Genomic DNA, 27,361 nt, shown 5'->3' with positions numbered 1-27,361 from the left:
GGCTGTTGAGAGGAGAGTTTCTCTCTCTTCTTTCTCTTTCTTCTGCATCCCCGATGGAGGATGGTTCGCGATGAGTAGCATGAAGACATTAGGGATTTTGTTTTGTCCTCGCCGCGGGATACCGTCGAACAGGCAACTCTGTTAAAAGTAACGCCATATTACTTTGGCCAGGACGCCACACCGGGTGGTCCTCAGCTAGTTTTCTTCCGCTTTTCCACCCCCTCACAATACGCTCGCTGTGCCTTCTGTTTGGTCATTCTCGCGCTCCGGAACGTACGGTGTGCACAAACACCGACGATAATAAACATTGATGGCACATCAACGACCGGACAAGACTCTCCTCTCCTCTACCCTCCTAGAACAATGAACTCTTTTTCCTGAATTTTCCCTGAAAGTCTACTGTGTCCATGTTGGACATTTTTCACGGAACGAATCGACGCTACGCTTTGAAATAATTGAAGGAAACGTTAACCATCATTTGACTTAAAGATAGGTCTCTTTAGGGTAAGTTCAAGATGTTTAGATTGAATGTGTAGGGATTTTAATGTAGTCTAAGTACAATACAATAGTTTTGACCAGCAGAAGACGTATGTTTCACTATATAAAAGCTTTATTTCTCTCATTTTCTAATTTTTATTTCTTATCTACTTTATTGATTCCTTTTGTTTGGAATCATTACTTTGAACAAAGAGATTGATAGTGATATTAAAATGTTTACATTCAGGTTAGGTTTACAGTTAGGGTTAGTGTTATGATTAGGATTAAGTTCCCTGAGGACTCAGTTTAATTGGAGTACAAAATTTCAAATTACGAAGTGGGATATCTTTTATACAAAATTATTGTATTATATACAAAATTATTGTTTTATCGTGAAATATTAAGAACTATCAGTTGAGATAAGGAGATGGAAGATGATTGAAGATATTTGGTTTCACATTTTGAAGATTTTGATTTAGTTTAATCACCACGTAAAAGTATCAATCGAAACGGATAATGTCTTTTATAATAAAGAAATGACATTTCTTTCATTTAATCGTTATTGTTTCGTCTTGAAGTCTGTAAATGTTTACTTACTTTGAATTCGTTTTATACGTCTGATGATGAAAAGAGAAAAAAGGGGAAAGACTTTTTGATTCAATTAAACTTCTTACCGTGAACATCGGGTGTCACGTCCTGTTTCGAGCGGAGCATCGTCATTTCCTCGCCGGTTGCAAAAAAAATGGTGGGCCTAAAAAGCGAAAGTTGGTAGCCGTTGATCTTTGATCATGCGTTAACACTCGACACCCCCGGTTAGAGAACGACTTAAAGCGAATCGCGTTATTTGCGCTCGTCGCTTGCTTAACTTGTTCGCGGTCGACTGGGTTGCTCAGCTCTCGCGACGACTTCGGAAATTTTTCCTTCTAATCTCTCATCCGTGAACTCGCACATGGCCAGGAACAGGAAATTCGTAGGAATTTCTTCGTTTATTAGACTTACTACTCATTTTCGCTATAGAATTCCAAACTTTTGTCTATGAAAATATGTGCTTTCTCGGTATTTAAGAATTCTTCTTGATACGAGAAACCTAATATATTCTGTTAGAACTCGTTCTACGTTTTGGTCCAATAAAAATCCAGTGTTCGTAACCCTTGTTCCGCGCGACGAATCCACCCCTACAAAAACATACCTGAAGAAAAATGGTCTTCACAGAAGTTCGTTATTGGTTCCCATAGAAATTTCAACCCTTTATAAATTGTGGTGGATAGTGTGGAGAAGGATTAATAAAATGGAAACGAGAGATTGCTGTTGCAAACCGTCAAATATATTTGGAATAAATTAAATAAATATAAATACAGTCGAGAGACGCTTGTACAACGTATTCGCAAAGACAGTGTATGATCGTTCGCGGATTACTCGATAACTCGTATAACTCGTGAAACTCGTATAATACCCGTTAATAACTGTTAATACCTGATCGACAATTGACTGTAACTCCTTTTCTTGCGTCCGCGTATTTATACTGGTCGGGGGAGAGTCGGAAAATTCAAATTCGTCTTTGTTCGACGGTTGCATGTAGCGGCGATATTGTTTTGCCCGGAATTTATTTATTGTTACTTTTCATGCATCAAGGCGGTGTCAATGTTCCGAGGCAAAATAACAACATGAGTCGCTCTCAATTAGCATTATCCTCTGACTCCTGTGCCGCTACAAATTGAAATGGAAACTCTCTAGTTCCTATGTTGACTTAGGATTAGGATCTACCGGATTAGGATCTACAGGTTTTCATTTATTCTAAAAAAACTTCTCCTTTACCCGTAACGATGTAAGTATAAATCACTTTACAAAACCACCCTCGAACATTTTCCAAACTGTCATCGTCGAATCTATCGATTTCCACAAACCACTCCCTATCACTGACTGATCAATTATTTTCATTCTCACTTTCCACCAATTACCACTCAGTGATTTCATTACCACTCAAGTTCACAGCTCCATCTCTATCTCAAGGAACCTATCTCTATCCCCAAAATGTCACATCCCTTAAAACCCACCATCAATCATCCAGCTATGAAATGTACAGAAACTCTGTCTACCCTCTGGCATCAGCCAAACATTGTTCAAACCGCCGTCATTTCATCGAATCTACCCCCACCACGAGATATCTGAAAAAGGAGCAGCGATCTGAAAGACAGCATGGTTTCCACAGTCCTTCCCCGTTGATTTTCACTGTTACGTTTCTGGGCGTGTTTTCAAAGGCGTGACCAGTAAAGCCTGTGAAAGCATGGATTGGTCGACGACTGCTGAGAAACAGATATGAAAGCGGCCCGAGCACGTTTTCCACGGTGTCGAGCTGAGATCAGCCGACTGGTGGCCACGAAGTTACCCCACCATCGCCTACCTTCAAGAAAACCCGAATGGGAGTGGCCAACCGTTAGTTATCCCAGTGGCGAGTGGTTGAGAAGACTAGTCAGGATCCGAGAACCGATCTGTCTGGTTCTATCCCAACCGTGGAACGACTATAGTAGTGTCTGGATGACCCTGATAGATGGTGAGGATACGTACGAACTTGGATTTTGAGTGATAATTCTGGACAAAAACTGGAGATTCAGTGAGATACACTGTGTTCGTTCTATTGTCGTGTGATGCAGAAAGTTTTTAATTTTTGTGAATGCTGCTGCGTAGACAGGAACAGTGGTGCAAGAAATTTTTGTTGGGTTTCATGAGAGGGCTCGAGGCGCGACCGCGCTGAGATGACGGTGACGACAAACTTTTCAATGATGCGACCTTGTTTTACTGGATACCCTTTTCAAGGTAAGAGGTTCATCAACAGTTTCCTCTGAAACTCGGGTAAGATAAATTTGGAGGTAGTTATTGAATACGAAAACCTCCTTTAATATTAGCCCTTAGAGTGCTATGAACGCATATAGGCGTCTGGCGACATCTATCGGTGTGGACTAAGGACATATACATGTGTTTTCTGTAAGAGCCCGGCATGGACTAAGGACGCATGTATGTATTTTTCAATTTTTCCGAACACCTACGCAGATGTAATACTATTACGTTTATATATATAAATATAAATGCATTCCTTAGTAATGGCAGCGAACAAATGCCAATAATGCCCCGTTATAACAGTTGTCTGTTTACCGAACATACCTGTTAAGCAAACAGTCACATGTAATTATCAAGAAGAAAATGTGTTGTTTGTGTAAGAAATAAGAGGAAGCAGAAAATGCGATATCGGATTATGTATCGATAATTGTTTTGAAATTTTTCACACATAACTGAATTATTAACTTGTGTTATATTTACTAAATTTAGCTTTTGATCAACAGAGTTCAGTCTACCGAAAATGTACTCCTTCCACAACGATCGTCAGCGCTGGCGTACATACGAACCGCATGGGCTGCGAGTATTCAATGCTCTAAGGCTAGGAAAGAGAATCTTATCATCTCAACTCTTGAATCATCGAGGATTATTATTTTCGTTAACAAATATCATTATTTGTGTATGTTTGATTTTCAAAAGAAGATAAACGATTTTCTCAAAATTGTTTCTCGTCTATTCCCCTTGAGGTATTATAAAAGGATCTCCAGCGTTAAAGAAGTACTTAGAAGTGAAAATTAAGGATGCTAGCGAAGCATACTTTGATTGGAGTTAATTATAAAAATTTAGTGAAATGTAACTTAAAAAGATGATCGAGTGAAGATATTAACAATATTTCTAAGAGATTCGTGCAGAGGTTGAGATGTACAAAATCGTCTCAAAGTTAGATTAATATTATGCAATCGAGATGCATTGTAAATAACAATGTCACCATTCACAAAAGAGATCTTCCGGACTCGGATGTCCTGTAACACTTTGAACGAGCATTGATATATAACTTTACCTGACTCAAGAAAAGCGGAACAGTACCATTAATGACCTCCATAAATAATGAAATATATCTTTTGACGGATTTGCCGTCGCTCCGAAATACTTGTCGTTTTACGATTTTGCGCGCCTTCACCCATTTTTTTCTTTCGTTAAAATAATTCTTCCTGAGCCTGAATATTCTTTGTACATTATTCGTACATTAAGGCTTTAGCTTTACACTTTGAAGATGAACTTACTACCATAATATTCATTCGGAATGAGAACAAAAAGAATTGTTCAAAGATCACAATTAATAATTCGTTCAATATTTAATTGAAGTTCATAGCTTCAGTATATTTTATTGTATTTTATTTCTTACTAAAACTGAAATTATTTTTAAAAACTGACTTTTATTTTGTCTTGAATGTCGATTACAAACTTGTACGTGTTTGTGACTCGAGTTTATGTCAGTTACCTATGAGGTAATTAGAAAGTCGTTCAGGATTCACCAGAAGATTTCTTCCCCTGGCTGCTTGTGTAGAGAAATCGAAAATGGACCGTGTAACTGTCAAACTTGTCCGGCATTGTTGGCCTTCGTGCTCAGAAAATTGCCGATGCTGAGGACTTCACGAGCTGTTCTCCTCGAAACTTTCAAAAATAATCTTTCCGTCTCTCGTTTATAGCTTCGTAAATTTTCATACTTTTCCACGCCGTTGACATTCCATTTGACCATCCTGGCGTCCAATCTCGAATCTCACGAGAGTCTCGAATTAATTGTAATTAATCAAAGAACAGAAATGTAATCTGTAATAAAATAGAAATCGATATACAGAATTCTATGTAACTAACTATAACTGGACTGCAGATGTTTACGCAATTTGATGCTTTTATGAATATAATTAAAATACGGAAATCTAAGCAGAGATTCCTTTCACATTTTTCTATTAAATATTATAGTGTATACTATACTTTGGATATTTCGTATCCTCTGCAAATTACGACGTATTCTGTATATTTTTGCGTCTTAAATTTTCTACAAATGCATAAACTATTCGCCCAAAGCAATCAAACGCGCCGAGAAAGAAAAGTATTATACAATATGTACCATCAGGATGCAAATGAAGAGGTTGTTTGTGAATTTCGCATTCTTGTTTGTCATTTGCTTGGACAGTAGCCGATCATTTGTCACTGTCTGGTATTACGCACGGTGTTTAATTGCATGCAACGATTAGTCACCGAATCGTACTCCCGCGGCTTGTATGCAAAATGGAAGCGTTTAGCGGGCGCGTAACGTGTAATTAAACATTCCTGGGAGATTAATAATGTTGCGGATGCATTTTCGCAATTACGTGTACGTCCCATCGGTAATCGTTTATTATTTTATAGAATGTTGAAACACGCGGGCTGCCGTGAGAAGTAAAAGCCGGTGTTCCCTGGCAATTTATATTTCTCGGAAATCCTGCTTCCTTTATTGAAAATTAATTGCAAGAACGATTTCAATGGCAATAAAGTTACGAGTGAATTGATAAATCAACTCGTCAATTTCCCATAAACGCATCAAATTCCAATTTGGCTAGCTTCCTTCGTCATTCATAATTTTCTTCTTATTTTCAACTAAAGTGTTGAATTGTTCGAAAAATTCTCTGAAAGGAATACAGTCAATTGTTTCAATTGAAATTTCTATATATCATTCATTCGATATAGCATTCATCGTTACTTATAATTGTCTTCCAGCTATCTGTAAATTCATTTCTCAATTTACAATTTTCCTTAGTAAAATGTTGTATTGGATATCTTTCTTACTCATGAATTCTATAAAATTCCAAAAGAACTATTGATCTATCCAAAAACGTCTATGGAAAATAACCTAAATTGCAAATTTCTTTTCACAGGACTCAAATAAAATGTACCGTATTATAAAACAGTTTGTGGATCATTTTTCAACATCAATTATTCTTCGAGAAATATTGGACTGACATTTTTCCAAGGTTCTGTTTCCATGTTTAAAATATAAGTACATTTTAACTGGACAGAATTTGTGGCCATAGAGATTTTCGATCAATCAAATACAGCAAGATTGAAACTGAACAACAGTTGGAATGTTTAGAGGAGTCGTTAGCGAGATTTGTGGACTATCAGACTTGGAATTGCAAGTTGTGATCGGGGAAATTTAAGAGAGAACTCGGAGAATTTCGTTGCACTAAAAACTCCGTTTTACTTGAAATAGAAAAGTGGAGAAAATTTCCTGGACATTATTCTACATTCTTTAAGTGCAATCAAGAGCAAACGTTAAATTGAGCCTGACATCGTCTGTTTCAACACGTTATAAAATTAATCTCTTATTATCGAGCAGCAACATAAATGAATATAATAGAAATTCAACTAAAGAAGGATTTAACAAAATTCACTGAATAACAATGGCTTCGATTTGTCTAACTACTAGCAAACATCAGCTTTCTCAACTCTTCCCAAATCGCAAGAATTATAGAAGAAAAAAGTTGCGATGCATTCGTAAAACGAATCCTCTGATTATTAAGCAAGAACGTATATTTTTCAGAATAACTTCTTTGGCCATTGAATTTTATAAAATAAAGACACCAGTACAAATAATAAAGTATAATAAAAGAACTTAAATAATAATTGAAATTCATCTATAAAACAATTTAACAAATCCACTTATGAAAAATCGATTTAATCAGCCCAAGAATTAAGAACACTAGTTTTTTCCATCCCCATCGTTTTTCGGTTGTCGAGTACGCTCGATGCATAACTCGACTTATGCAACCAATTCTGCGCAATCAAAACTGTCGTTTCGCCTTTTTTCCGGTTGCTTGGCGCGTTTTTCTTCGTTGGTTCGTTACGTGAACGTCGATTCGTTGGTTCAGTTCCTCTTCTTCCCCCGTAAGTAACCCGATTTAGCTAACACCGTGGGAAATTTCTAATCAACGATATTAGAAACATTGTTTAACAATTAACTTTTTCCGTGGGTTTTCCGCTTGGAAGGATCAGGTATGCGATTTCTCGCCATCCCCTCGAAAAACTCACGAATTTCTAACGCGCTAGAAAAAATTGAAAGCGAAGAAAATCGGGAGTTTCGTTATCCATAAAGGACCGCTTCCTTTTACAGGTGACCCTCGTCTATTTCTCTATGCGCTTTTCCTTTCATTCTATTGTTCCGATATTTTGTTCGTAATTATGGTAATAATTCGTTTGAAATTTAATTCACTTTATCGTTGTTTTCAAAGTTTCAGCTTATTTCAAAAATTTACCAGGAACATAATTGTCTTTAAATATATAAAAGTCGAGTTTCGTCAGAAGTTGCTAACTGAATATTTTACTGTAGAACCGTGTCTTCCGACTCTTCTTTGATATTTTAATGCAAAAAAATTCTACAACGTTTTCCCTCAAATTTATTAATATTTAATAATATTTATGCTGTAGTAGTATTTCGAAATTTATATAAAGATGAATCAGTATCTTTAGTGTAATGTTTCGAATAGTCTTGGTAAAAAAAACATTCTTCAGAGCTTTTTTTAAAACAAAATTTGCTCAATAAAACGCAGAAAAGGGAAATTGACTTTTGCAGAGGTTCGCAGTAAAATATTACCTTACGAAACATTGACTGGTATCATCAATTTTACATTCATTAAGCAGAGTCAGAATTAAGAGTAAAAGTCGTTAAAGTCGCAGACGTGCGTTGATTCCTTAGAATCCTTCATGATTTATCAGAAATGTTTCCCATAATACATATGTAGATATTACAAGAAGTTTCCATTGAAAAGGATAAAAATCGTGTGGTTGCTAATGTGGTCAACAGCACAAAAAAATGTAATTACGATCGAAGTGTCTACTCGAGCGTGTGAAGATTTTTTCCAATGTCAGCTCCCTGCTGTAGTTAGATAGATAGATAATTACCAAGTGAGTGGATCTGGGAATATTAAACGAACGACAATAATAATGATAATTCGTTTTTCTTCGTGTCTCGCATCGACGATCTTCCATCGTCGGCCACCTCGTTTTTCCTCTCGTTACTGTGTCACAAAAGTGAGTCACACATGTATGGTGTATTTCTTAACACTTTGATCTAAGTGACCAGAATATTCAATCTAATTCAGTGAGAACTCTAGTTATTCAAATATAGCGCAAGATTCGCTGACTGATGTAAGTAGATCTAGATTTCACGGTCAGACAACTGTTTGGAATTACTTCCTCAATCGCATCTACATAGAATCAACTCCTAATTTTATTATCAATTTGATAATAGTACTACGAATATCAATGAGAACATTTTCTATTTTGATAAAATTTTTACCGAAGAGTTCCCTAACATTTTAAATTGATTTTTTATTTAAATTTTCGCCTTCTATTGAAACACTTAACCATTCCAAGCTTTTCGTCAATAACGTACGTCTATAGAAAACATTTAAACTTTTTCTCCGAAAATTAGTTGCGAATTTACCAATTTAAACATTGTCCTATTGTTACACTTGCCGTTGTAAATATCACAGAGTATACCATTAATATACGAACAATTAAATAATTGTTTATATTTCTAGTTTTATGCAATTTGCGCTTTAACTTATTAATAAGACTGTCTCAAGTGATCGAAGGCAACTGTCAGAGAAATGAAGCGCGTTAGAGAGTACGCGTCAGAAAGTCGCGACGAAAAGAAATCGCAATGCAAGCAGTTGTTTCCGATCGCGATCGCGCGACATAGATTACGGTGAACTGGACAAATTACACGCTATCAGTGTTGTGCGTCGTAAACCCTTTAGATTCATTGGCCTTATCGTTATTTATGTGATTGCTTGCGCTAGTCCATTGCAACTCCTTCTTCGTCGGTTTCCTCTCTTTTTTCTATCGCGTCTCCCCTTTCGTCCTGTTTCCCCTGCCGATGGAACATACAGGAAATGCGTCGAGGTGAAGGCGGAACGATAGATCCGAGTTTCTCTTTATTCTGCATCGAGTAACTGTTCCCTCGGCCGGTTCGCGTGAGCAAGAACAACACAAAAGAATTCCGCGATTTTGCAATCGACCTTCGATCCGCGAATCCTTTCTGCCTCGGGAGACAATGTTGGTAGTCTTAAAATGATAAGAGAGGGAGAGAGAGAGAGAGAGAGAAAGAGAGAATACAGTTCTTTTGTTAGAAATGTCTATGCTCGACGTGTGATTGAATTTGAAATGAGCGGAACCAAGATGAAAGAAAATCGAGATAATATGAAATCTTGGAAAGAAACTAATGAGACACTTGAAACATTGGTAAATCGAGGACGAAGAAATAAAATTTGAATAGAATAATGTCGTATTTTTTAACGTTTTATATTATTTATTTTATTTATGATATTTTATGTATAACTTTGCGTTTTACACTTTATATAGACGTGTACAAATTTACAGTCTATTGATGTGATTTTTCTAATTTATTTAATGCAGCTAATGTTTTTTAGAATTGCATTTGATAGATTATGAACGATAGTTTAGTATGGATTTCTCAAAGCGTTTTCTTAATTCCATGTGTTCTTTTTCGCAGATTTGGGATCGATACCAGGTCAAGGACGCGTTAATCAACTCGGTGGTGTCTTCATAAATGGCAGACCGTTACCAAATCATATCCGACTAAAAATCGTGGAAATGGCTGCAGCTGGAGTCAGACCCTGTGTGATTTCGAGGTGCAAACATCAATAACCTTTTCAATTATAAATTACACAATCGGGTTATCAAACTATTCTTTTGGGACTTAAAAAGATATTTTTCCTTGAGACGTTTACTCTTCTCTATTTTTAAAAAAATATTTCATCTGTTCTAACTTATCGTGACTTTTTTGAGATATTTAACTTTGCCACTTGCCGAAGAAATATTTCAAAAAAGTTCTACTAAATTTCATTTGTAACTAATGTAAGACTTACACGATCGAGTTATCAAACTTTTCAGAATAACTGTGGAGGAGTGAACTGCAATGTTGACGAAACGCCGATTGACAAAGCAAAGTATAACAAGATTGATAACCCGATTATGATGAATTCAACAGTTAATTTGCTGTTTGTGTTTTCAAATAGACAGCTAAGGGTATCTCATGGTTGTGTTTCGAAGATTTTGAACCGGTATCAAGAAACCGGAAGCATCAGGCCTGGTGTGATCGGCGGCAGCAAGCCTAGAGTCGCCACGCCAGAAGTAGAGAGTAGGATCGAAGAGTATAAACGCGATAATCCGGGAATATTCTCGTGGGAGATACGCGACAGATTAATAAAAGAAGGAATTTGCGATCGAACTAGCGCTCCAAGCGTCTCAGCGATCTCAAGGCTACTCCGGGGTCGTGATCCCGAAGATGAAACTAAACTTGGCGACCGCGACGGTAAGTTTCAATTAAGCTTCCTTCTATATAAAATGAAAAAATTGATTGTCTGATGAAAACACTTGTATTAAAAATTAATTTAGAATTCTGATTCTAATTCTTAATTCAAAATTGCGCTCTTCTTTAATTCAAATATAATTATAAAAGACGCAATAAATATCATTATATGCAATTTTTTAACAAATAATTACTACCCTGGCCCAATACGTATCTGAAATTATATGGTTAATATTTTGATCAAAAGATTAGAGATAATCATCTTCTGATTCTAATAAATATTTTGAAAATTAGTACTGAGAGGTATCGAAGTATTTTTTAATGAATTCAGGAAACAATGTACGAGAAAGAATTTTTAATCCCGAAATATTATTAGTAGAATTAATTGTTCATACTACCGGTTGTTCGACAAGTTTTTATAATTTCACCACATTCCAGTCTTGAACTGGATAATTTCTTTGATAATCACTGACAAGGAAAATTGCATATTAAACACGGTGTATTCCTTTCCAATCGCTTTGGCAAAAACTCCTTTGATCGAGAGCACACCGGACACTCGGTGTCTCTTCCCAGCCAGTCTGACCAAGATTGATGATCCAGGTGAATCAGTGAATTAGCCTCTCGCAAATATTCCCGTAACAGCGCCACCGTGCAAAATTAGATTATAACAACACCGACTCATAATTTGGTCCTCGGGGCCCTCGTTACGCGAGGTCCCTCGAAATTGAATCGGCCGGGCCCTTTTTGCATTCCCTAATTTTCTTCGCGAATAACAGGGACATTATTCTTCGTATTTATCCAAGATATCCTGGAAACACCCTCGAATTTTATAATACTTCCAATCGGTGTCATTTAGTCACTTCGGCAGAATATTCCTTTCCGAACTACACATTTTTCTTATTTTGACATTTATCTCCAGTGTTTTATATTTACTTAGATAGTTATAATTTCTATTTAAATATAAAAATAATACAAGCTTAAATTTCATAAAATTGAAACTGTCGTGTATAATCGAAGTTGCCTATTTTCACCTCGAGGGGTGAAATCTGTTACCTTTAGTTTCTCCTGTAGATTATTTGAAATTCATTCACATTTAATCAAAAATTCATTTCCATATACGATACATTGAAACTATCGCAACCTCGAATCTTGCAAAATTTCAATAATCTCGAAGCATAAATATTGCCTATTTCCCAGTTTGAAGGGTGGAATTTACTTGATTTTAATATTCACTCAGCTCGTTCGAGTTTTATCTCGAAAACTGGTGGTATCTCGAGGAACGCCCAGTAGCAGAGGCAATTTGTCGACAAAGTGGAACGCGGTGTTAGCCGGGGCAACTCGCGTGCGTAGAATTTTATCGTTGGTGTATCGGCTTATAACATTTCCACGGCAGATTTTGCGATCGCGCACGAAAAATTCGCCGTTTCGAAGGTGGGACGGGAGGGGCAAAAGAAACAAGAAAGAAGAAACGTGTCCACGATAAAAGCGACCATTAAGGTAACAGCTTCCTGCGCAACGTAATATTCCAACTGAGGGAAAATTACCACGCAGGCAATTACCGAAGGGGATCAAAAGTGGAGCTTAGCGAGTAGTTCGCAGTTAATTCGCACTCGACGCTGAAACTTTCCTCTCGAGGCTCTTTAATCATCAGCGGAAGATTTGAAAAAAAGAATTTCTTGGCGGTCGTGTAGTGCCGTTTTCCTTCATTTTATGTTTCACCTCGATCGCGTGTACACCTGATTTTGTGAAATAAAGTTATAAAAATTATCTCGCGAAGAACTGGTTTGTGTTTCAGTTAGGATTCACGTTCCAGATTCTAAGAATCTTCAAGTGGGATATTCCCATTTGCAGGCATTGCGACGCCAACATCACTTTAGAACCCATTTGAAATACAAAATTATTATATACTCATGAACCAAAAAGTGGAAAGTTGTTTACATATCTTTGGTCATATTTCAGGGAGGTCAGGGTAGATTTTATGTAATTATTTGTTAATGTTATTTAAGTTATTGCTTGTTTTACAAGAAAATCTCGCATTCTGACTCACTAGTCATACGCTGACACAATTCATGTTGTGTTACTCATTCAAAGCAGCAAAATTGAAAAAACACATACAAATTGTGTACACACAAATGTCAATATACGTCTTTTCTGTTTCCATTAGAATAATGCGAAAGAAAAATGTATTTTAAGATAATGGCACCCACAAAAATCACGAAAGAAAGCTATTAAGATAATCCTAGTATAAGATAAACATTTGTTTCATATGTTTATAAAATTTGAAAGAAATTTATTGGTTTAGTCATTATAGGGAAAATGACAGTCAATCTTTTGTAGCACATGAGCGTAGAAAAAGTTATCGGAAAATTCGAATCTGCGAGAGACCTATAATATTGTGCCTCTGAATACTAACGATTTTTTTAGTTCACAAGGCCTAGAGGCAAATGAAATGGGGACAGATTGTTATTGCTGTTTCTTGTAATCTTTAGCCCGAGTTACATAAGAAGGTTAACTTCTTGTGGTAACGTCCGTCGATATAAATATATTAACGTGTTCCCCAGAAGATTATTATTATCCTTTCTTCGATCGGCATAATAGCAATCGGTAATTATAATCGGCGATAAATATCGGTAATAAATAATTGAGCAACCGACGATTATAAGTGTCGTACAGTATCTCTTGTACTTATACTAATTTTAATACAACTGACTATTACAAATTCATCCACTCGTTACATTATTAAATATACATACACGTTATAATCACCTCACCTTATACATAATACTATTGCAACTTACGCTCAGCTATTTGCAAAATGGCGCAATCAAAAAAAGTATTTAACAATTCCCAAGTTAGACGGCAGAATAAGATGATCAAAACGAGAAATTATGATTTTGACTTCCTCAATTTCTTGAACTTTGTTCTAATATCTAAAGCTCTTACTGTCGCGATCCACTTATGATAAGTTCCAAGAATTCACAAGCATTTACATGCTAAAATAAAATTATCAAAGCGACAAATTACAATCCACGCTTAGATACGTTACTCGAACATTTAACTCTCTGGATGAAAAAGGAAAAAAAAGGAAACGTTAAAAAGAAGATGTTAACAAAACACTTCCGCGATCACGCGAGAATTTATCTTTCTTTTACCTACGTGGAAGATTTAAAGAGAAAGGAAAGAATAATAAAGAAATAGACAGAAAAGAAAGTGGAAACAGCGCAAAACGCGATATAATCGCCGCGAGCGAGTAGGATCGCGAAGTGGAACATACGATACATAGTCGAAAGGAAGATGGATCGCGGCATCGGCACGCCCCATCAGCTGGCCGCGTTAGACCACCAAGGATTCGTGGTCCGGTTCTTCCTTGCAACGGTGAATGAATAAATTAAATGGTCGCGCCATTAATCAGGCCCGCGTTTCTCGATCTTTGAAATTACCGGTTAACGTTCGCCGACGCGAACAGTCGGTAGCTCTGACGCGGCTCTGTAATTTTCTCACCGCCCTATACATGCCCACGTGCACGTCCGAAACGTTCGATAGCTCGATACTGGAATCTGATGCACGAAACCATTGGATAAATTCTCTCGATTCTTGAAATATTCATCCTTTCTTTCGCTTTGGTTACTCAACCATGTTGTCAGCGATGAATTAGAAAACATACAGATATTGGAATATTAACGATTAGTATTTGGAACTATAACTGGCAAGATAAATAGTCTGTAAAAGATTAGAAGTTTTTATACGTGGATAATAAAAAGGGTTTGAGGTACGAAGAACTTGATTTTCACTTTTTCATGCCCTTTATTATAGATGAAAGTATGCGCTGTTTGCAATGAGATCGACTCAATTTAGAATAATAGAATAATTATTGATTTTGCAATTCGTAATTATGTATTAATAATGAAAATAGACAGTTATTTGTTTTTTAATGATAATTTCGAAATATCTTTAAAAAATGAGACAATCGAGTTGGAAAAGGTGGAAGAGGTGTCTTTTGTGGAAGATAAATGTGGGGCATAAAATTCTTCTTTTTTAAGTACCGAATTTTTAATTTCCTCTTTGTTAATCGCGTAGTATGCACCAAGCTTCCACAAGTTGGAACAAGTTGGAACAAGTTGGAACAAATTGGAACAAATTAGATGTATTTTGTACAACCCTTAAATACATAAGGATAAAATGTAACAATCATCGTTAAAAATTTCTCACGACTTCGAAGGGTAGTTCGAATCCGAGCGACAAGACAAATGAAAGTTTTACAGCCGACGGTGGTCCATCGGTGGGGTCATTCGGAAATGCTTGCCGGCAAAGATGAAAGAGCAAAACGAGAAGAAACTGCTCGTAGATTTGTAAGTCGATCAGCTCGAGATGGTCGGGTGCCCTTTTAAAACAAAAAGAGGAGGGCAAAAACAACGTGTTGCCACGGAGGGGGTGAGAAACCTAAAAAGGCGCCGACCATTGAACGTCTCGTACTTGTCAAACTACTGTGAAAATACAGTTTCTTGGTTTTCTTTTTAATCTACCTGCAGGAACGAACTTTAACACGTTGCCGTTGACGATAAAAACAATAAAAATCGAACTTTAAACACGTTGATTTTTATTGATCGAGCTCAACATTCTATTACGCTTATTATGCTTATTATTATATTATACTTCTTATATTTGCCAATGGAAATTTATTTTAACATTCATGTCACCTGTTGTTATTTTTATATTCAGTTAAGAAAATAGAATTTCTTTCCGAATTTGCGTTGTTCTTTTCTTTCATAAAGTTGCACTATGTATTTCGTAAAAGAGGAAAAATAACACGTGTCGTGTACTGGTCGACGTCTTTTGGTCCACGTAGCAAGATCGTGCCGAACAGCAAACTAGCAATCTCTCAACCCCCTTGGGGTTAATGCAGGGTTCGAAAGTTTGGTAATTACTAGCCGCTCGTGGCCGCTTAGCTCCATGAAATATGTAATTTCTGTCGTGATTTTGCAAATTTGAAACGTCCGATTTCTACTTTTAAATGAAACTGCTTGCTCAATGAGCGTCTTTTTCAAAGAACTCGACGAGAAGAACTATAAGAATTTTCTGTCCGAAGATTGTTTCGCTTCTTTGTATTACTTACTCCCCTTATTTTCTTATATCTTACTTACAGCACTTGTACGATTATCTCTAGTAAGAAACATTTTTCTCAGAACATGATTCTGAAAACATCTTCTATCTTCCTTTTCGCAATGTTCTAGGTTTAACCATAGAATTAATAAAAATAAAAAATCGTCAGCTAATATCAGTCAGAAAGTCTATAAAAATATACTTATCATGTACTTTATAGTTTCTGATTGTAGTACCCAACAGATGTTTCTAATCTAAAATCCCATAATCTCAACAAATTATCAAAAATTCCAAAAGCCTCGATAATCATTTTGTAACAGTTCTTTATATCAAACCACGTTCCATTTTACAAAGATATCAGTAAAACTAAAAGAATTACAAAACGAGATGAAAAAGGAAAGAGGCGAATAGAGTGTAGAATGACACGGAAGCCCGCGGAATAGCAGAAACGAGACGACGCGACGTAGTAAAGGGGAAGAAGCGGTCCGTCCGGGAATAGAGTCCGTGTCGAATGGGCATGAACGCGGGGCGTCTCGGCGTCAGGCGTCGTCGGCCGATTAGTCGCGGCCTGTGTAAAGCCAGTCGACGATTTCAAGACGTTTCGCCGGCCCGTTCGCCGGAAGAAACAACCTCGTTCCTTTTTACAAGCGTGTCATCCGTCTCTGCTTTCGCGGCTCCGCGATGATGAATCTACGATAATCTAAAAATGCGACCGACCAACCGAGCACCCGAGGACCTTCGTTTCTTTAACCAACCACAAGAATGCTGGGGACTTAACGAACGACAAAGGAAAAGAGAGAAAGATGGACATTATCGTGAAGTGAATGATAAAAAAAAATTAAAATGTAGTACAAAAAGTTTTATATTTCAATCTTTTAAAATCCAATGGTAACAGTTTCGATCAGAGCTAAATAAATATTATTTCAGACATGAAATGATAAGTAGCTCCTTGTATTAAATCATACGTGTATTTTTAAAAATAAAATGTTTTATGAAAAATAAAAGTTTTCGATGCATTGTCGTGCGGCACACCAGTTTCAATGTACAGATTTTTGAAACCGAGTCTTATATTTTAACAAAAAACGTTCTATTTTCAAAGATTTCAAATGTTGGCGACAAGGTGGAAGAAAGTGTAGAAAATTGGTTAAGGATCGATGATATAGAATAACGAGAGCAAGAGATTGCTGTTGCAACCCGTCAAATATATTTGAAATATATTAAATAAATATAAATATAAATACTGTCAAAAGACGTTCGTTCAATATATCCGCGACGATAGTGTATGTTCGCTCGCAGATAACTCGATAACTAGATACCGGACAATAGCTCGGACAATCTCGTAGATGTTGGTCACTAATTCCTAGATACTCGGTACATACTGTTTCGCTCGCGATCGCATCTGTTTATTTATACTGGTCGGGGAGAACTGGAAAATTCAAATTCGTCTTTTTCGATGGTTGCACGTAGCGGCGACATTATTTTATTTTACGACATTATTTTATTTTACGACATTATTACATTACGTGTATCTTAACGATCTTGATACTCAGGGGCAAACCAACAACATGATTTACCCATGTGCCGCTATAAAAGTTTTGTCCAGTTTTATCGACAATAAGAACTAATCGCTTTGCGGAGACACTTCTTATTGCTAAAACTTCCCGGGTGAAACTGTAAGTGGAAATGGAATCGTTACACGAACTGTTTCGTAGCATTTGCAGTAAATGTTGAGTGAATGGAAATGTTCGGAGCTGATCGATTCACTTGCAAATATCGTAGAGTGAAGCGGTAGAATAATTCTGTTGGAAAGACACAACCAGCGGTAGAAAGATTCATTTTGTGGCAATCTGTTGCGGAACAATTTATTTCGTAAAAAATTAGTCGTATTAAAGTGAAAGCAAATGCCAGGTAATGAAATGGACATTGAACAATAGTAATACAAAACGATGTATTTAATCACAGTGTTTTTCCTAAATTAATATACATTAATGAACAAATAAGTGAATCTGAATGATCGATGAAAAGTTAAATAATAATCTCACTGTATTAACGAGTAAATAATTGACATGAAAAGTGTGAAAATTTATTAACATCAAATGGAGCGCATTAAGTCGTAAGAAGGTTGAATCATTTGGTTTAGTCGAGGTTAATATTTGTATCCTTGTTATCAGTCTTCGTTCGACGATCGAAGGGAAAGGATCTCGGAACGTGTTTTTCTACTGTCATCAGTCATCAGTCATCACTCGTCACTTTTCTTGCTGTTGCTCGGTGTCCTTGTAGTAAATCATATTTCTTGTACTCGCTCGTGCTTGCGGTCTATTTAATTCTCCGATAATGGTAATTCCAGGTTCGTAACATCTTTTTTTACACATTCTATTAACACTTTTGATTACTTTCTTAACACATTCTATTAACACTTTTGATATTGTTACTTCGTAACATCTTTCTTTACACATTCTATTAATACTTTTGTTGTATTGCTTGAATGCGTGTGAACTAAATGCGTAAATTAATCTGTATGAAAAGATCGCCACTAACATTTCCTACAATTTTTTAAAATATAAATGTTAAATACATGTTTGCTGTATTACTTTACATATTCTGAATTATTTTACATGAAAATATCATCAGTTAGCTGCTACAATTTTTTTTTTTAAGTATGGATAACAATTTTCTGTTCTTTTAAATAAATAAGTGAATTGCACATATTATATATGCCATATACCTAATAATATTCTGAAATGTAGATAACATTATTTTCTTTTATCTCGAGTAAATAAATAAGTAAATGGAGTATACACGTTAGTATACACTGCAACTTACAGCAAGAACAAAATGAAAGAGTATTTCAATCGTGAAGTAAAAAAGAATAAAATAGAGTAATATAACGGCAAACAAGTCGATCGTGAAATCGAGTGTGAAACAAGCAGCAGAATGGGAATGGAGTGCGGTTCCTTTTGAACTCTTGCTCGGCAAAACAAACCATAAACCAGGACGTGCATTCACCTGCAGAGACGTGGCTGAGCAGGTGACACGTGCACGCGGAATTAATAATTATTAGACGCGACCCTTACTTTATTCTCATACTTGCAGCCTGTTATTCATACTCAATTTCATAAAGTGTGTGATTTTCGTATATGTAGTTTGTTAACATTTACATTTTCATAGTCTCCCACATGAATTACTACTGAAATTTATCCGTTGGTAACAATAAAAAATGTAATAGTACTGTAGCATTGTAAAAAAAGCCTGATTAGTGTCAAAACAGTGTCCTCTGTCCTTCAGTTGTTAGTATAAAGATCGCACATTTGAATTTGCCTATATCTGTTGCGAGGTCAGTGCTGATTGCCAGGCTGAACCAAGCGTGTAACGCTGGTCAATCGACTTCAAAGGGATCGAAGTGCGGTGAAGAATTAACAAACCAGCTAGACCTAAGGAGCGGGCAGAGAGCTGAGCGCGATCAAAATGGAAACTAAGACCTCGAGAAACTGAGGACGAAGGAGTTGAGAGCGCGCCTCGCTATCTTGGGGTTAAAGATCACGGGAAGAAGATCCGAATTACACGCACGGCTACAGGCAGTGCTGGAAGGAAACAATACATTGTAGGAAGAAGAGAGCAACGACGAAAGTGAGGATGAAGATGATAGAAAAAACGTAAGAGAATACAAAAGAGGTACGCGAGCGGTGTACCCGGACCGTGACGAACATTATCGAAAGGCATGTATTGGATCGCTATTGAGTTTCAAAGACGTTGAAGACGCATTAGAGTCGTTCACTGGCAACGCAGGGCGGTCCTGGGTTAAAGCTGCATTCGAAGTTCCTTGGACCGTACCGCGTGGTAAAAGTCATGTGGAATAACCGCTACATAGTGCAACGAGAAGGCGAACACGAAGGGCCACGTACAACTTCCACTACAGCCGACTACATGAAGTGGTGGAATGTTGGTATTAGTAATGTAAATGAGAGCAGTGGTGATGAGCATATCTGAAGGCAGATGTGATTGTCAGGCATGGCCGAATGTAGTATCGTAAAAAAAGCCTGATTAGAGATCGATCAAAACAGTGTCGTCTGTTCTTTAGTTGTTAGTTTACATAGGAAAAAAAGCCTATGTGACTAAGATCACCTAATTCTTGCGGAGCGTTGACATGATGAGATTAAAGAGAGGAAAAAATAACGCTAATAGAGAGGAGCGATTTGGGTTCAAAGAATGTTGACCGAGAGATCAGAGTGTGTGAATCGAGAAGTGAGAGTGAGTCGAGAGGTCAGAGTTAGTCGAGAAATCGAAGAGTAGAGTTGTTAGCGTTGTGAAGTTGCGTGAGTTGCTAGCGTTGCTGAGAGATTGAGTTGTTAGCGTTATCGAGTTGCGAGAGTGATTGAAGTAAAATAAGATTGTTGCAATTAGTTCAAGTTAAACAACCATTGTTTTCTGTTTAATTAACATCTGTTAGTTTATTTATTGTAAATAAATTATAAATAGTATCAGGAAAATGTTATACCTAAATTTCCCCGATACTACAGTACCAATTGTTTTTTCATTACCTTTCATTGACTTCATTATTTAAAAGTTCAAAATCCAAAACAAAAAATCCAAAAAGCATATTAAGGTCTTCACTGATGGAATAAATTCACCAATGGTGGTCTACACTATCAAAGATTGATTTGACTTTGTCCCAACAAAAATGAATCACAGAAAATAAAAGATACTAAATTCAAGTCAAGAACTAAAAAATGTCAATTTCAATGGTGGAATAAAAAGTTGCCACAAAACCAATACAAAACATTTTATTTTCCAGGTAAAACGAGTTCCGGGTCTGATTGTGAGAGCGAGCCAGGAATTCCTCTAAAAAGAAAACAACGAAGGAGCAGGACGACCTTCACAGCTCATCAATTAGACGAACTAGAACGGGCATTCGAACGAACCCAATATCCAGACATTTATACCAGAGAAGAACTAGCTCAGAGGACCAAATTAACTGAAGCCAGAATTCAAGTTTGGTTCAGCAATAGAAGGGCCAGATTGAGGAAGCAACTATCTTCAACTTCTGGTGGTTACGTCAGTTCAGTCGCATATCCTGCAGCATCTTATGTTTTACATCCGCCTGCTGCGCCTCATCCACACGCTGCAACTGCTGTCCCACCGGGTCATCCGCATCCTCATTCTCATGGACAAGCTTTACCTGATAGCACATTCTCGTCGAGTCAAGGTAGTACGATTTATTTAGTTATTGTTTTTTTGGGTGGGGGATGATGTAGAAACGCTGATCAGGCATTTTTAAATCAATGTTGCTCCTTGATCTATAATTAATATTAAAATGATGTAAATATTAAAATATTTTTGTAAACTAAACAGATTGCAATGTAGGTCGAAGTGTATAAGTACAGTGACACTCTTAACTGTTCCAATTTCCGCTATTCGTTTCGTAAAGATTCTAACTTGTTAATGTTTAACGGTAACTTGATTAGGTTTGCAAAGTGGGAACATGGTAGTAAATATATAGTGGTAATCCATTTTGCGAAAGATAAAAAAACGGTAAGTGCTTTATAAGGGATCTAATGATATGCAACTTATGTAATATATACTGTACAGCCGGGTTCATTAGGAATCTAATGATGCGCAGATGTAGTACGGAGGTATGGAGTATGGCTTACTACAAAAACACTACTCGAGCTCAGAAAAGTTCGGATAGTGTAATTAATAGAATTTAAATCAAGAATATACTATAAATTCATATTTATGATATGTAAATGTATAATATATACAGAATTTATATTTTCTTTGAAATATCTTAGTTCTTGTTCTTCAAATCACTTTAATTTAGATTTTAGGTATAATCGCGCCCTAATCAAGAAACCAACGAAGGCTCTAGCCAAATAACTTTTTCTTTATCTAGTTCCAGAGCTCTATTCTTCTCACCATAGCACAATGTCTCACCAATTAACTTCCGATTCAACTCGTCTTTCCTCATCTGTCGGATCCACACCGGCTTACGGTCTTCCAGCATCAGTAACTTACCCCAGCTCGCTGTTACCAGCAACATCGTCAACCAGCAGCACTCACATGAGCCATCAAATGTCTCCAGTAGCTGCAGCTTCCTCTTCAACGTATCAACAGACCACTGGTCATCAACTTCCACCAACACCAAACTCCTTGGTCACCATGATGGGTCCAAATTCTGGAAACTCAAATGCAGCATCCGAGCAATTAACTTCGGCGGACTTACCGATTAGCTCGGTGTCTCCCGTTCAGCAACAACAACAGCAGCAAACGAGTCAGGGAAACTCTTCGCCAACGTGGAATCTTCCGATTTCCAGCGGAGGAAGAGTTGGACTTCCGAGTCCACCAACGAGTCTACAGCAGTCTCATGCTCACGCTGCACATCCTCATCAAGCTTTCGCTAGTCATTATAGCGCTCAAAGTTTTCAACAACCACCCAGGCCTGCTCCGCATCAACCGTTTTATAGTTGGTATTGAGAAGATTAGGAATGTGGTAGCACACGACAACAAATACCACCACTTGACACTAACTAGATAACTAGCTACGGGTAGCATAGTTAGCGCTTTAGTTTTCGAACGTTCGGGACCCGGGCTCGATTCCCGATGTCCGTAGTCCTATTTTCCTTCCACGCATCAATAGGAAGAATAATTAGCAATACTCCAACAGCCGACATCTGCGCCCGGCAACTACAGTCATCATAGGCAAATATACCACCTCAGGAATTTCGAGGATTTAAAAACATAGTTTCAAACTGTATATAATTATAATTAGATGAATATATTATATGAATATATTAGAGGAATATATGAATGTATTGAAGCAGAAATTATAGAGTGGATAGTGGAGAGTAGTCAGAAACTAGTAAATTAGAAGTGCAATCGAAAGTGTCTCATTTGGATAAACGCATGCGTATGCGTAAACGGATACTAAATATTCTTTCTTCTCTCTCTAATGTTATTTAGTTGTTGGTTTTAATAGAAAAACTGCAATGAAGTTACATGCGTTTTAGATGTCTTGAAACTTCAAGATATTTGTTGAGATATTTGAGAGAAAGAGTTAAAAGAAAATAAAGAGACGAGTAAGAATGGAATGACAGTAAATAAAATAATTCCGTAAAACTATTTTTTATTCGACCATTTGCGGAGAGACGCGATCGCGAGGAAACATATCAGCAGGAGTCGTAAATTCCTGTTACGATTAGATAATCGACAGCACGAATAGATCGATCCCCTTATTTTTGTTATTTTATTTAGGATAATAGGAGGCGGTTTAATTGAGTTTATACCGAATTAACAGGTATAAATTACAACTGTTTCTAATTTCTAGAAGTTTATGTTACTTATTGTAGAATAATCGAATAATATTCCGCAATAGTAATGTAGTATCGTGGAAATTTAGGTATAAATTTTTCCTGATACTATTTATAATTTGTAATTTCTTTATAACAAATTAGTTATACAGATATTAATTAGACAGAAAACGATGATTGTTTAATTTGGAACTAAATGTAACAATCTTACTCTAATTTGATCACTCTCGTAACTGGACAACGCTAGCAACTCAATCTCTCTATCTCTCAAGCAACTCAATCTCTCTATCTCTCAAGCAACTCAATCTCTCTAACAACTTACGCAATTCGTCAACGCTAGTAACTCAGGCAACTCGACAACGCTAACTACTCTACTCTTCGACTCCTCGATTAACTCTGACCTCTCGACTCACCCTCACTTCCCAATCAACAACAACTTCCTAAATTCAAATCGTCCTCCTCGATTAGTTTTATTTTGTTTTCTCTCTAATCCCGTCCTGTTAACGCTACGCAAGGACTAGGCGATTTTAGTCACATAGTCTTTTTTCCCCATGAAAACTAACAACTGAAGGACAAACGATATTATTTTGATCGATACTGCAATAAAATAAATATTTGCAGAATAAGTTATAAAATAACCAAATGGTGATTTATAAAATTTATTTGTAGAATTTGATCCCTTTTATTGTTAAATTTGTTACCGCTATGCAAGGAGATTTATTAATATTAGTAACTTGCAATTTAACCTTTACTTTAACCTTTACTAATAATATTAATTCAATCGTACAAAGGAGTGGATGCCTGCATTAGAAGAACGTAAGAGATAATGATTAAAAATTAATAGTTATAAAAATACTACGAGGAGAGAATTCAAATATTATTTCTGCCAGTATCATACCGACTAAGTGCTACATCTAAGAGCTTAAAAAGATTATTTCTAGTTGTGTAAAAATTAATATAATGATAAATTCCTTCGACAAAATTCTTTACACATGAATAAATCCAATGATTGGAAAATCACGTTGAAACAATGTAGCAATATATTGCGATAATTAGAGGTATTTATGGAAAAAATCGTGTATGTTTCTTCTCTTGTAATAATTATAAAGAAAAGTGTAGAGATTGTCTATTTTTTGTAGATTATAAAGTAGCTAAGACTAGTTGATTAATTAAATATTGTAAATATTCGCTTCTTTTATTATCGGTTTTTGGGTCCTCACTTTAAAAATCGATTATTTGATCGTAATTCGTATACAATGCGATCAAAAAGTATATTTAATGATATAAATAATTGGTAGTTCCTAACTCGGCAACATAATACTAAATTTTTAATCGAAAAATACCTTTCCACACTAAACGAACGAAGTACTATAAATTGAATATATTAACAAAAACTGAATTTGAAGCGTTTAAATAAAAATAAACGTTAAATAAAAATGTTCAAATAAATGAAAACCGAAAAGAATTAAGAATGGTGTTTGTAAAACGGAAAACATTTTCATTTGAATTTTCACAAAGTATTGTTGTAAAGTATTATTAAATTGCATGTACGTTGTATTAAGCATGTACGATATCGTATCTTAAGGAATAAGATTACTAAATAAAGTTTCGAAAAAATATACAAACACCACGATGATAAACATCGTTCAAATTACTTTACTATATTAAGAAATATAGTTGCTCAATAATAAATAATTTGTGTAGATTAAATATGAAGGAAGCAGAAGCTTTTCAAAACATTTCAGTACACACTGCATGCATACAAACATACAATTAAGCACAGGAAATCGATTAATTAAGCTAAAGATTGGTTTTAGACGTAATGTATTCTATTTATTAATACTTTACATAGATGGTTTTCATCGAATATTATATACAATAATATAAACACGTCTGAAGAGCAATGTACAGTCTTCAAGTCTTCTGCTTTTTCGCACTTGACGCTCCATCTTGCTCATCTGACTGGAATATTGTTTGTGGTTGAGTTTTCTTATACGCTGGGGCAATCCAGTATGGATTCTCTTCTGCTACTTTTGCATATTTCAAAATAGCCTCTCGAGGATCTTGGTCGTCTTCTATTCTCTTACTAAGTCCCAAATTTCGAATTACATAAGAGCTAAGCGTTCCACCAGAAGATGCAACTCTGCCACCCTGCCCAGAAGTAATTGGTAAATCTGGTCTTCTTGATTTAACAGGATCCAAACGATCTTTTTCCATTTGTTTACGAACAGATTTAGGCCTGTCCTGTCTGAACAATGGAAGTGCATGTGGTGTAATAATCTGTTGGGTTGACATTACTTCAATGTGTTTTTGTTTCAAATGCGTTTTTACAACGCACAATTTAGCTCCTCTTAAGCTCTTCTTAGAATCGTAATATACTTTAACTATTCCATTTCCACAACCAACAAATATTTGATTTAGTTTTGGATGCCATAATGTTTTAATAACATGCGAGTTTGTTACGCTTATTTCATTAATTAGATCAAAGGTTTTTGTATCATAAAATAGTATTCTACCAGTATTTTGATTCCTATTCAATGATTCTCCTGTAATGAGAATTGAATCATCAGGATTAAACATGCAATCAGTCGTATCATATCTGGAATATAAATTGTTTGCTTCAAAGACAGGTGTTTTAAATGCTCTCAAATCCCAAAGCTTCAACGTATCGTCGCAACTTCTGGTTGCAAGCATTTGTCCAAGATAAGAGAAACTTAAGCTTGATATCTCACTACCCTGTGCATGTGCATTCCTTTGAATCAGCGATGGATTCACAAAATTTTTTCTATGATCCCACATCTGTATAGAACCATCTATACAACCACAGGCAACTACAGTACCTTCTCTGCTATAGCTACATGTAGTTGGTATTGTTTTAACTCCATTTTGTGCTCTACACTTTATTAAATGTTTATGAGCACGTGGTCTATATAAAATCCATATTCTACAAGTACTATCTTGTGAACAAGTAAGGTATTCTTCCTTTGTAAATGGATGCCAACAACCACTGTTTAATCCTGCTGTATGACCTTTTGTACGTGCCATGTCTGATATATATTGATCACCTTTCACAGTTTCGCATTTTTCAAAACCATCTCTGTCCAAAACTTTTGCTTGTGCAGAACCTGATATGACTAATATAACATCACCAGTCATTGAATATTGTAGACATTTAATTGGATGATTTTCACAAGGTTGTAGCGTTCTGAAACTTCTCATAGACGAATCCATACCAGCAAAATCCCAGAAACAAACATCATAATCGATAGAACCTGAAGCTAATCTTGCTCCAGAAGGATCTGCTGCAATAGCTGTTACTGCTTTTGTTCCATGAGTCATTATAACTTCATGGCTACATGGAACTTTGTCTTTCAACATTAATTCTTCTTCAGTATCAGATTCATTGTCATCTTCATCGCTTTCATCATCGTCGTCGTCTTTATCTTTTACTTTTGTAGATCGTTCTGACAATGTTGAATTCTCAAGCCCATGAGGTATCGGAGGACCAATAAAATCATCCTCTTCATCCTTGCTATCATTAGTATTTCCATTATCAGCAGCATCGCTACTTTTAGCTTCCTCTAATAATTGTATTTTAGTCTCTTTATCGATAGCTTTTGTTTTCTCAGACATCGCTTTGTTAGTATTAATAGTTTTTGTAATATGCTCCAACATTTCTTGTACGTCAAAGGATTTGGCCTTTTTACCAAAGCCAGTTATGCCCATAACCTCTTTCAAATTTTGAGATTCTTCTTCGTCTTCTGGTTTGATTTCATTCATTTTTGTTATATTAGTCTCCAATGACTTTTTACCAAACGTACCAAATCCAGAACTTACAGATTCTGTATTTTTCGTTTGTTCCCGAGATAAATCTTTACTGATCTTTCCAAATGTTATAACCTTTTTCGTATTCATAATTATATTATATTCACAAAATTTATTCTTCTTCGATAAAATAAATTTTTTTTATTTAAAATCTTACTTCAGACATTCCATAAGACTTGACATATTAAGTCAAACAAACACTGGAGGTTATGATGTCTTATAATCTGACACTTGCTTAATTTAGAAGGAATCTTAATAGAATTGATACAAGGAGAAATCTTAAACTTCAAATAAGAATATACGATCACAAAAGTTCACAATTTCATTCCTGAAACACGTTTTTTTGAAATTCAATATTTGATTTATTTGCAGGCAGACAAATGGAAACAGAAACAGAAACAGCAACACAAAGAAGACACAAGTCCAGCTACTTGTTCTGTAACGTTTG

The 27,361-nt window shown here is 36.0% G+C and overlaps 2 protein-coding genes across 2 annotated transcripts; one reads left to right on the top strand and one right to left on the bottom strand.

Annotated features, from left to right (window-relative positions):
- Positions 1 to 2,713: 2,713 nt before the first annotated feature.
- LOC126923491 (protein gooseberry-like) lies at positions 2,714 to 23,247 on the top strand. Its single transcript, XM_050736979.1, has 6 exons — positions 2,714 to 3,028; positions 3,163 to 3,291; positions 9,866 to 10,004; positions 10,392 to 10,687; positions 20,577 to 20,987; positions 21,675 to 23,247. The coding sequence occupies exons 2-6, from the start codon at positions 3,231 to 3,233 to the stop codon at positions 22,253 to 22,255; spliced, it is 1,488 nt and encodes a 495-aa protein (XP_050592936.1). The 5' UTR covers positions 2,714 to 3,028; positions 3,163 to 3,230; the 3' UTR covers positions 22,256 to 23,247.
- Positions 23,248 to 24,895: 1,648 nt separating this feature from the next.
- LOC126923490 (gastrulation defective protein 1 homolog) lies at positions 24,896 to 27,361 on the bottom strand. The gene has a single exon (XM_050736978.1). It carries the CDS (start codon positions 27,001 to 27,003, stop codon positions 25,003 to 25,005), a length of 2,001 nt encoding a protein of 666 aa, XP_050592935.1. The 5' UTR covers positions 27,004 to 27,361; the 3' UTR covers positions 24,896 to 25,002.

Source organism: Bombus affinis, chromosome 13 (genome assembly GCF_024516045.1).
Source record: "Bombus affinis isolate iyBomAffi1 chromosome 13, iyBomAffi1.2, whole genome shotgun sequence".
NCBI lineage: Eukaryota > Metazoa > Arthropoda > Insecta > Hymenoptera > Apidae > Bombus > Bombus affinis.
This window is presented reverse-complemented; position numbering and strand designations above follow the sequence as displayed.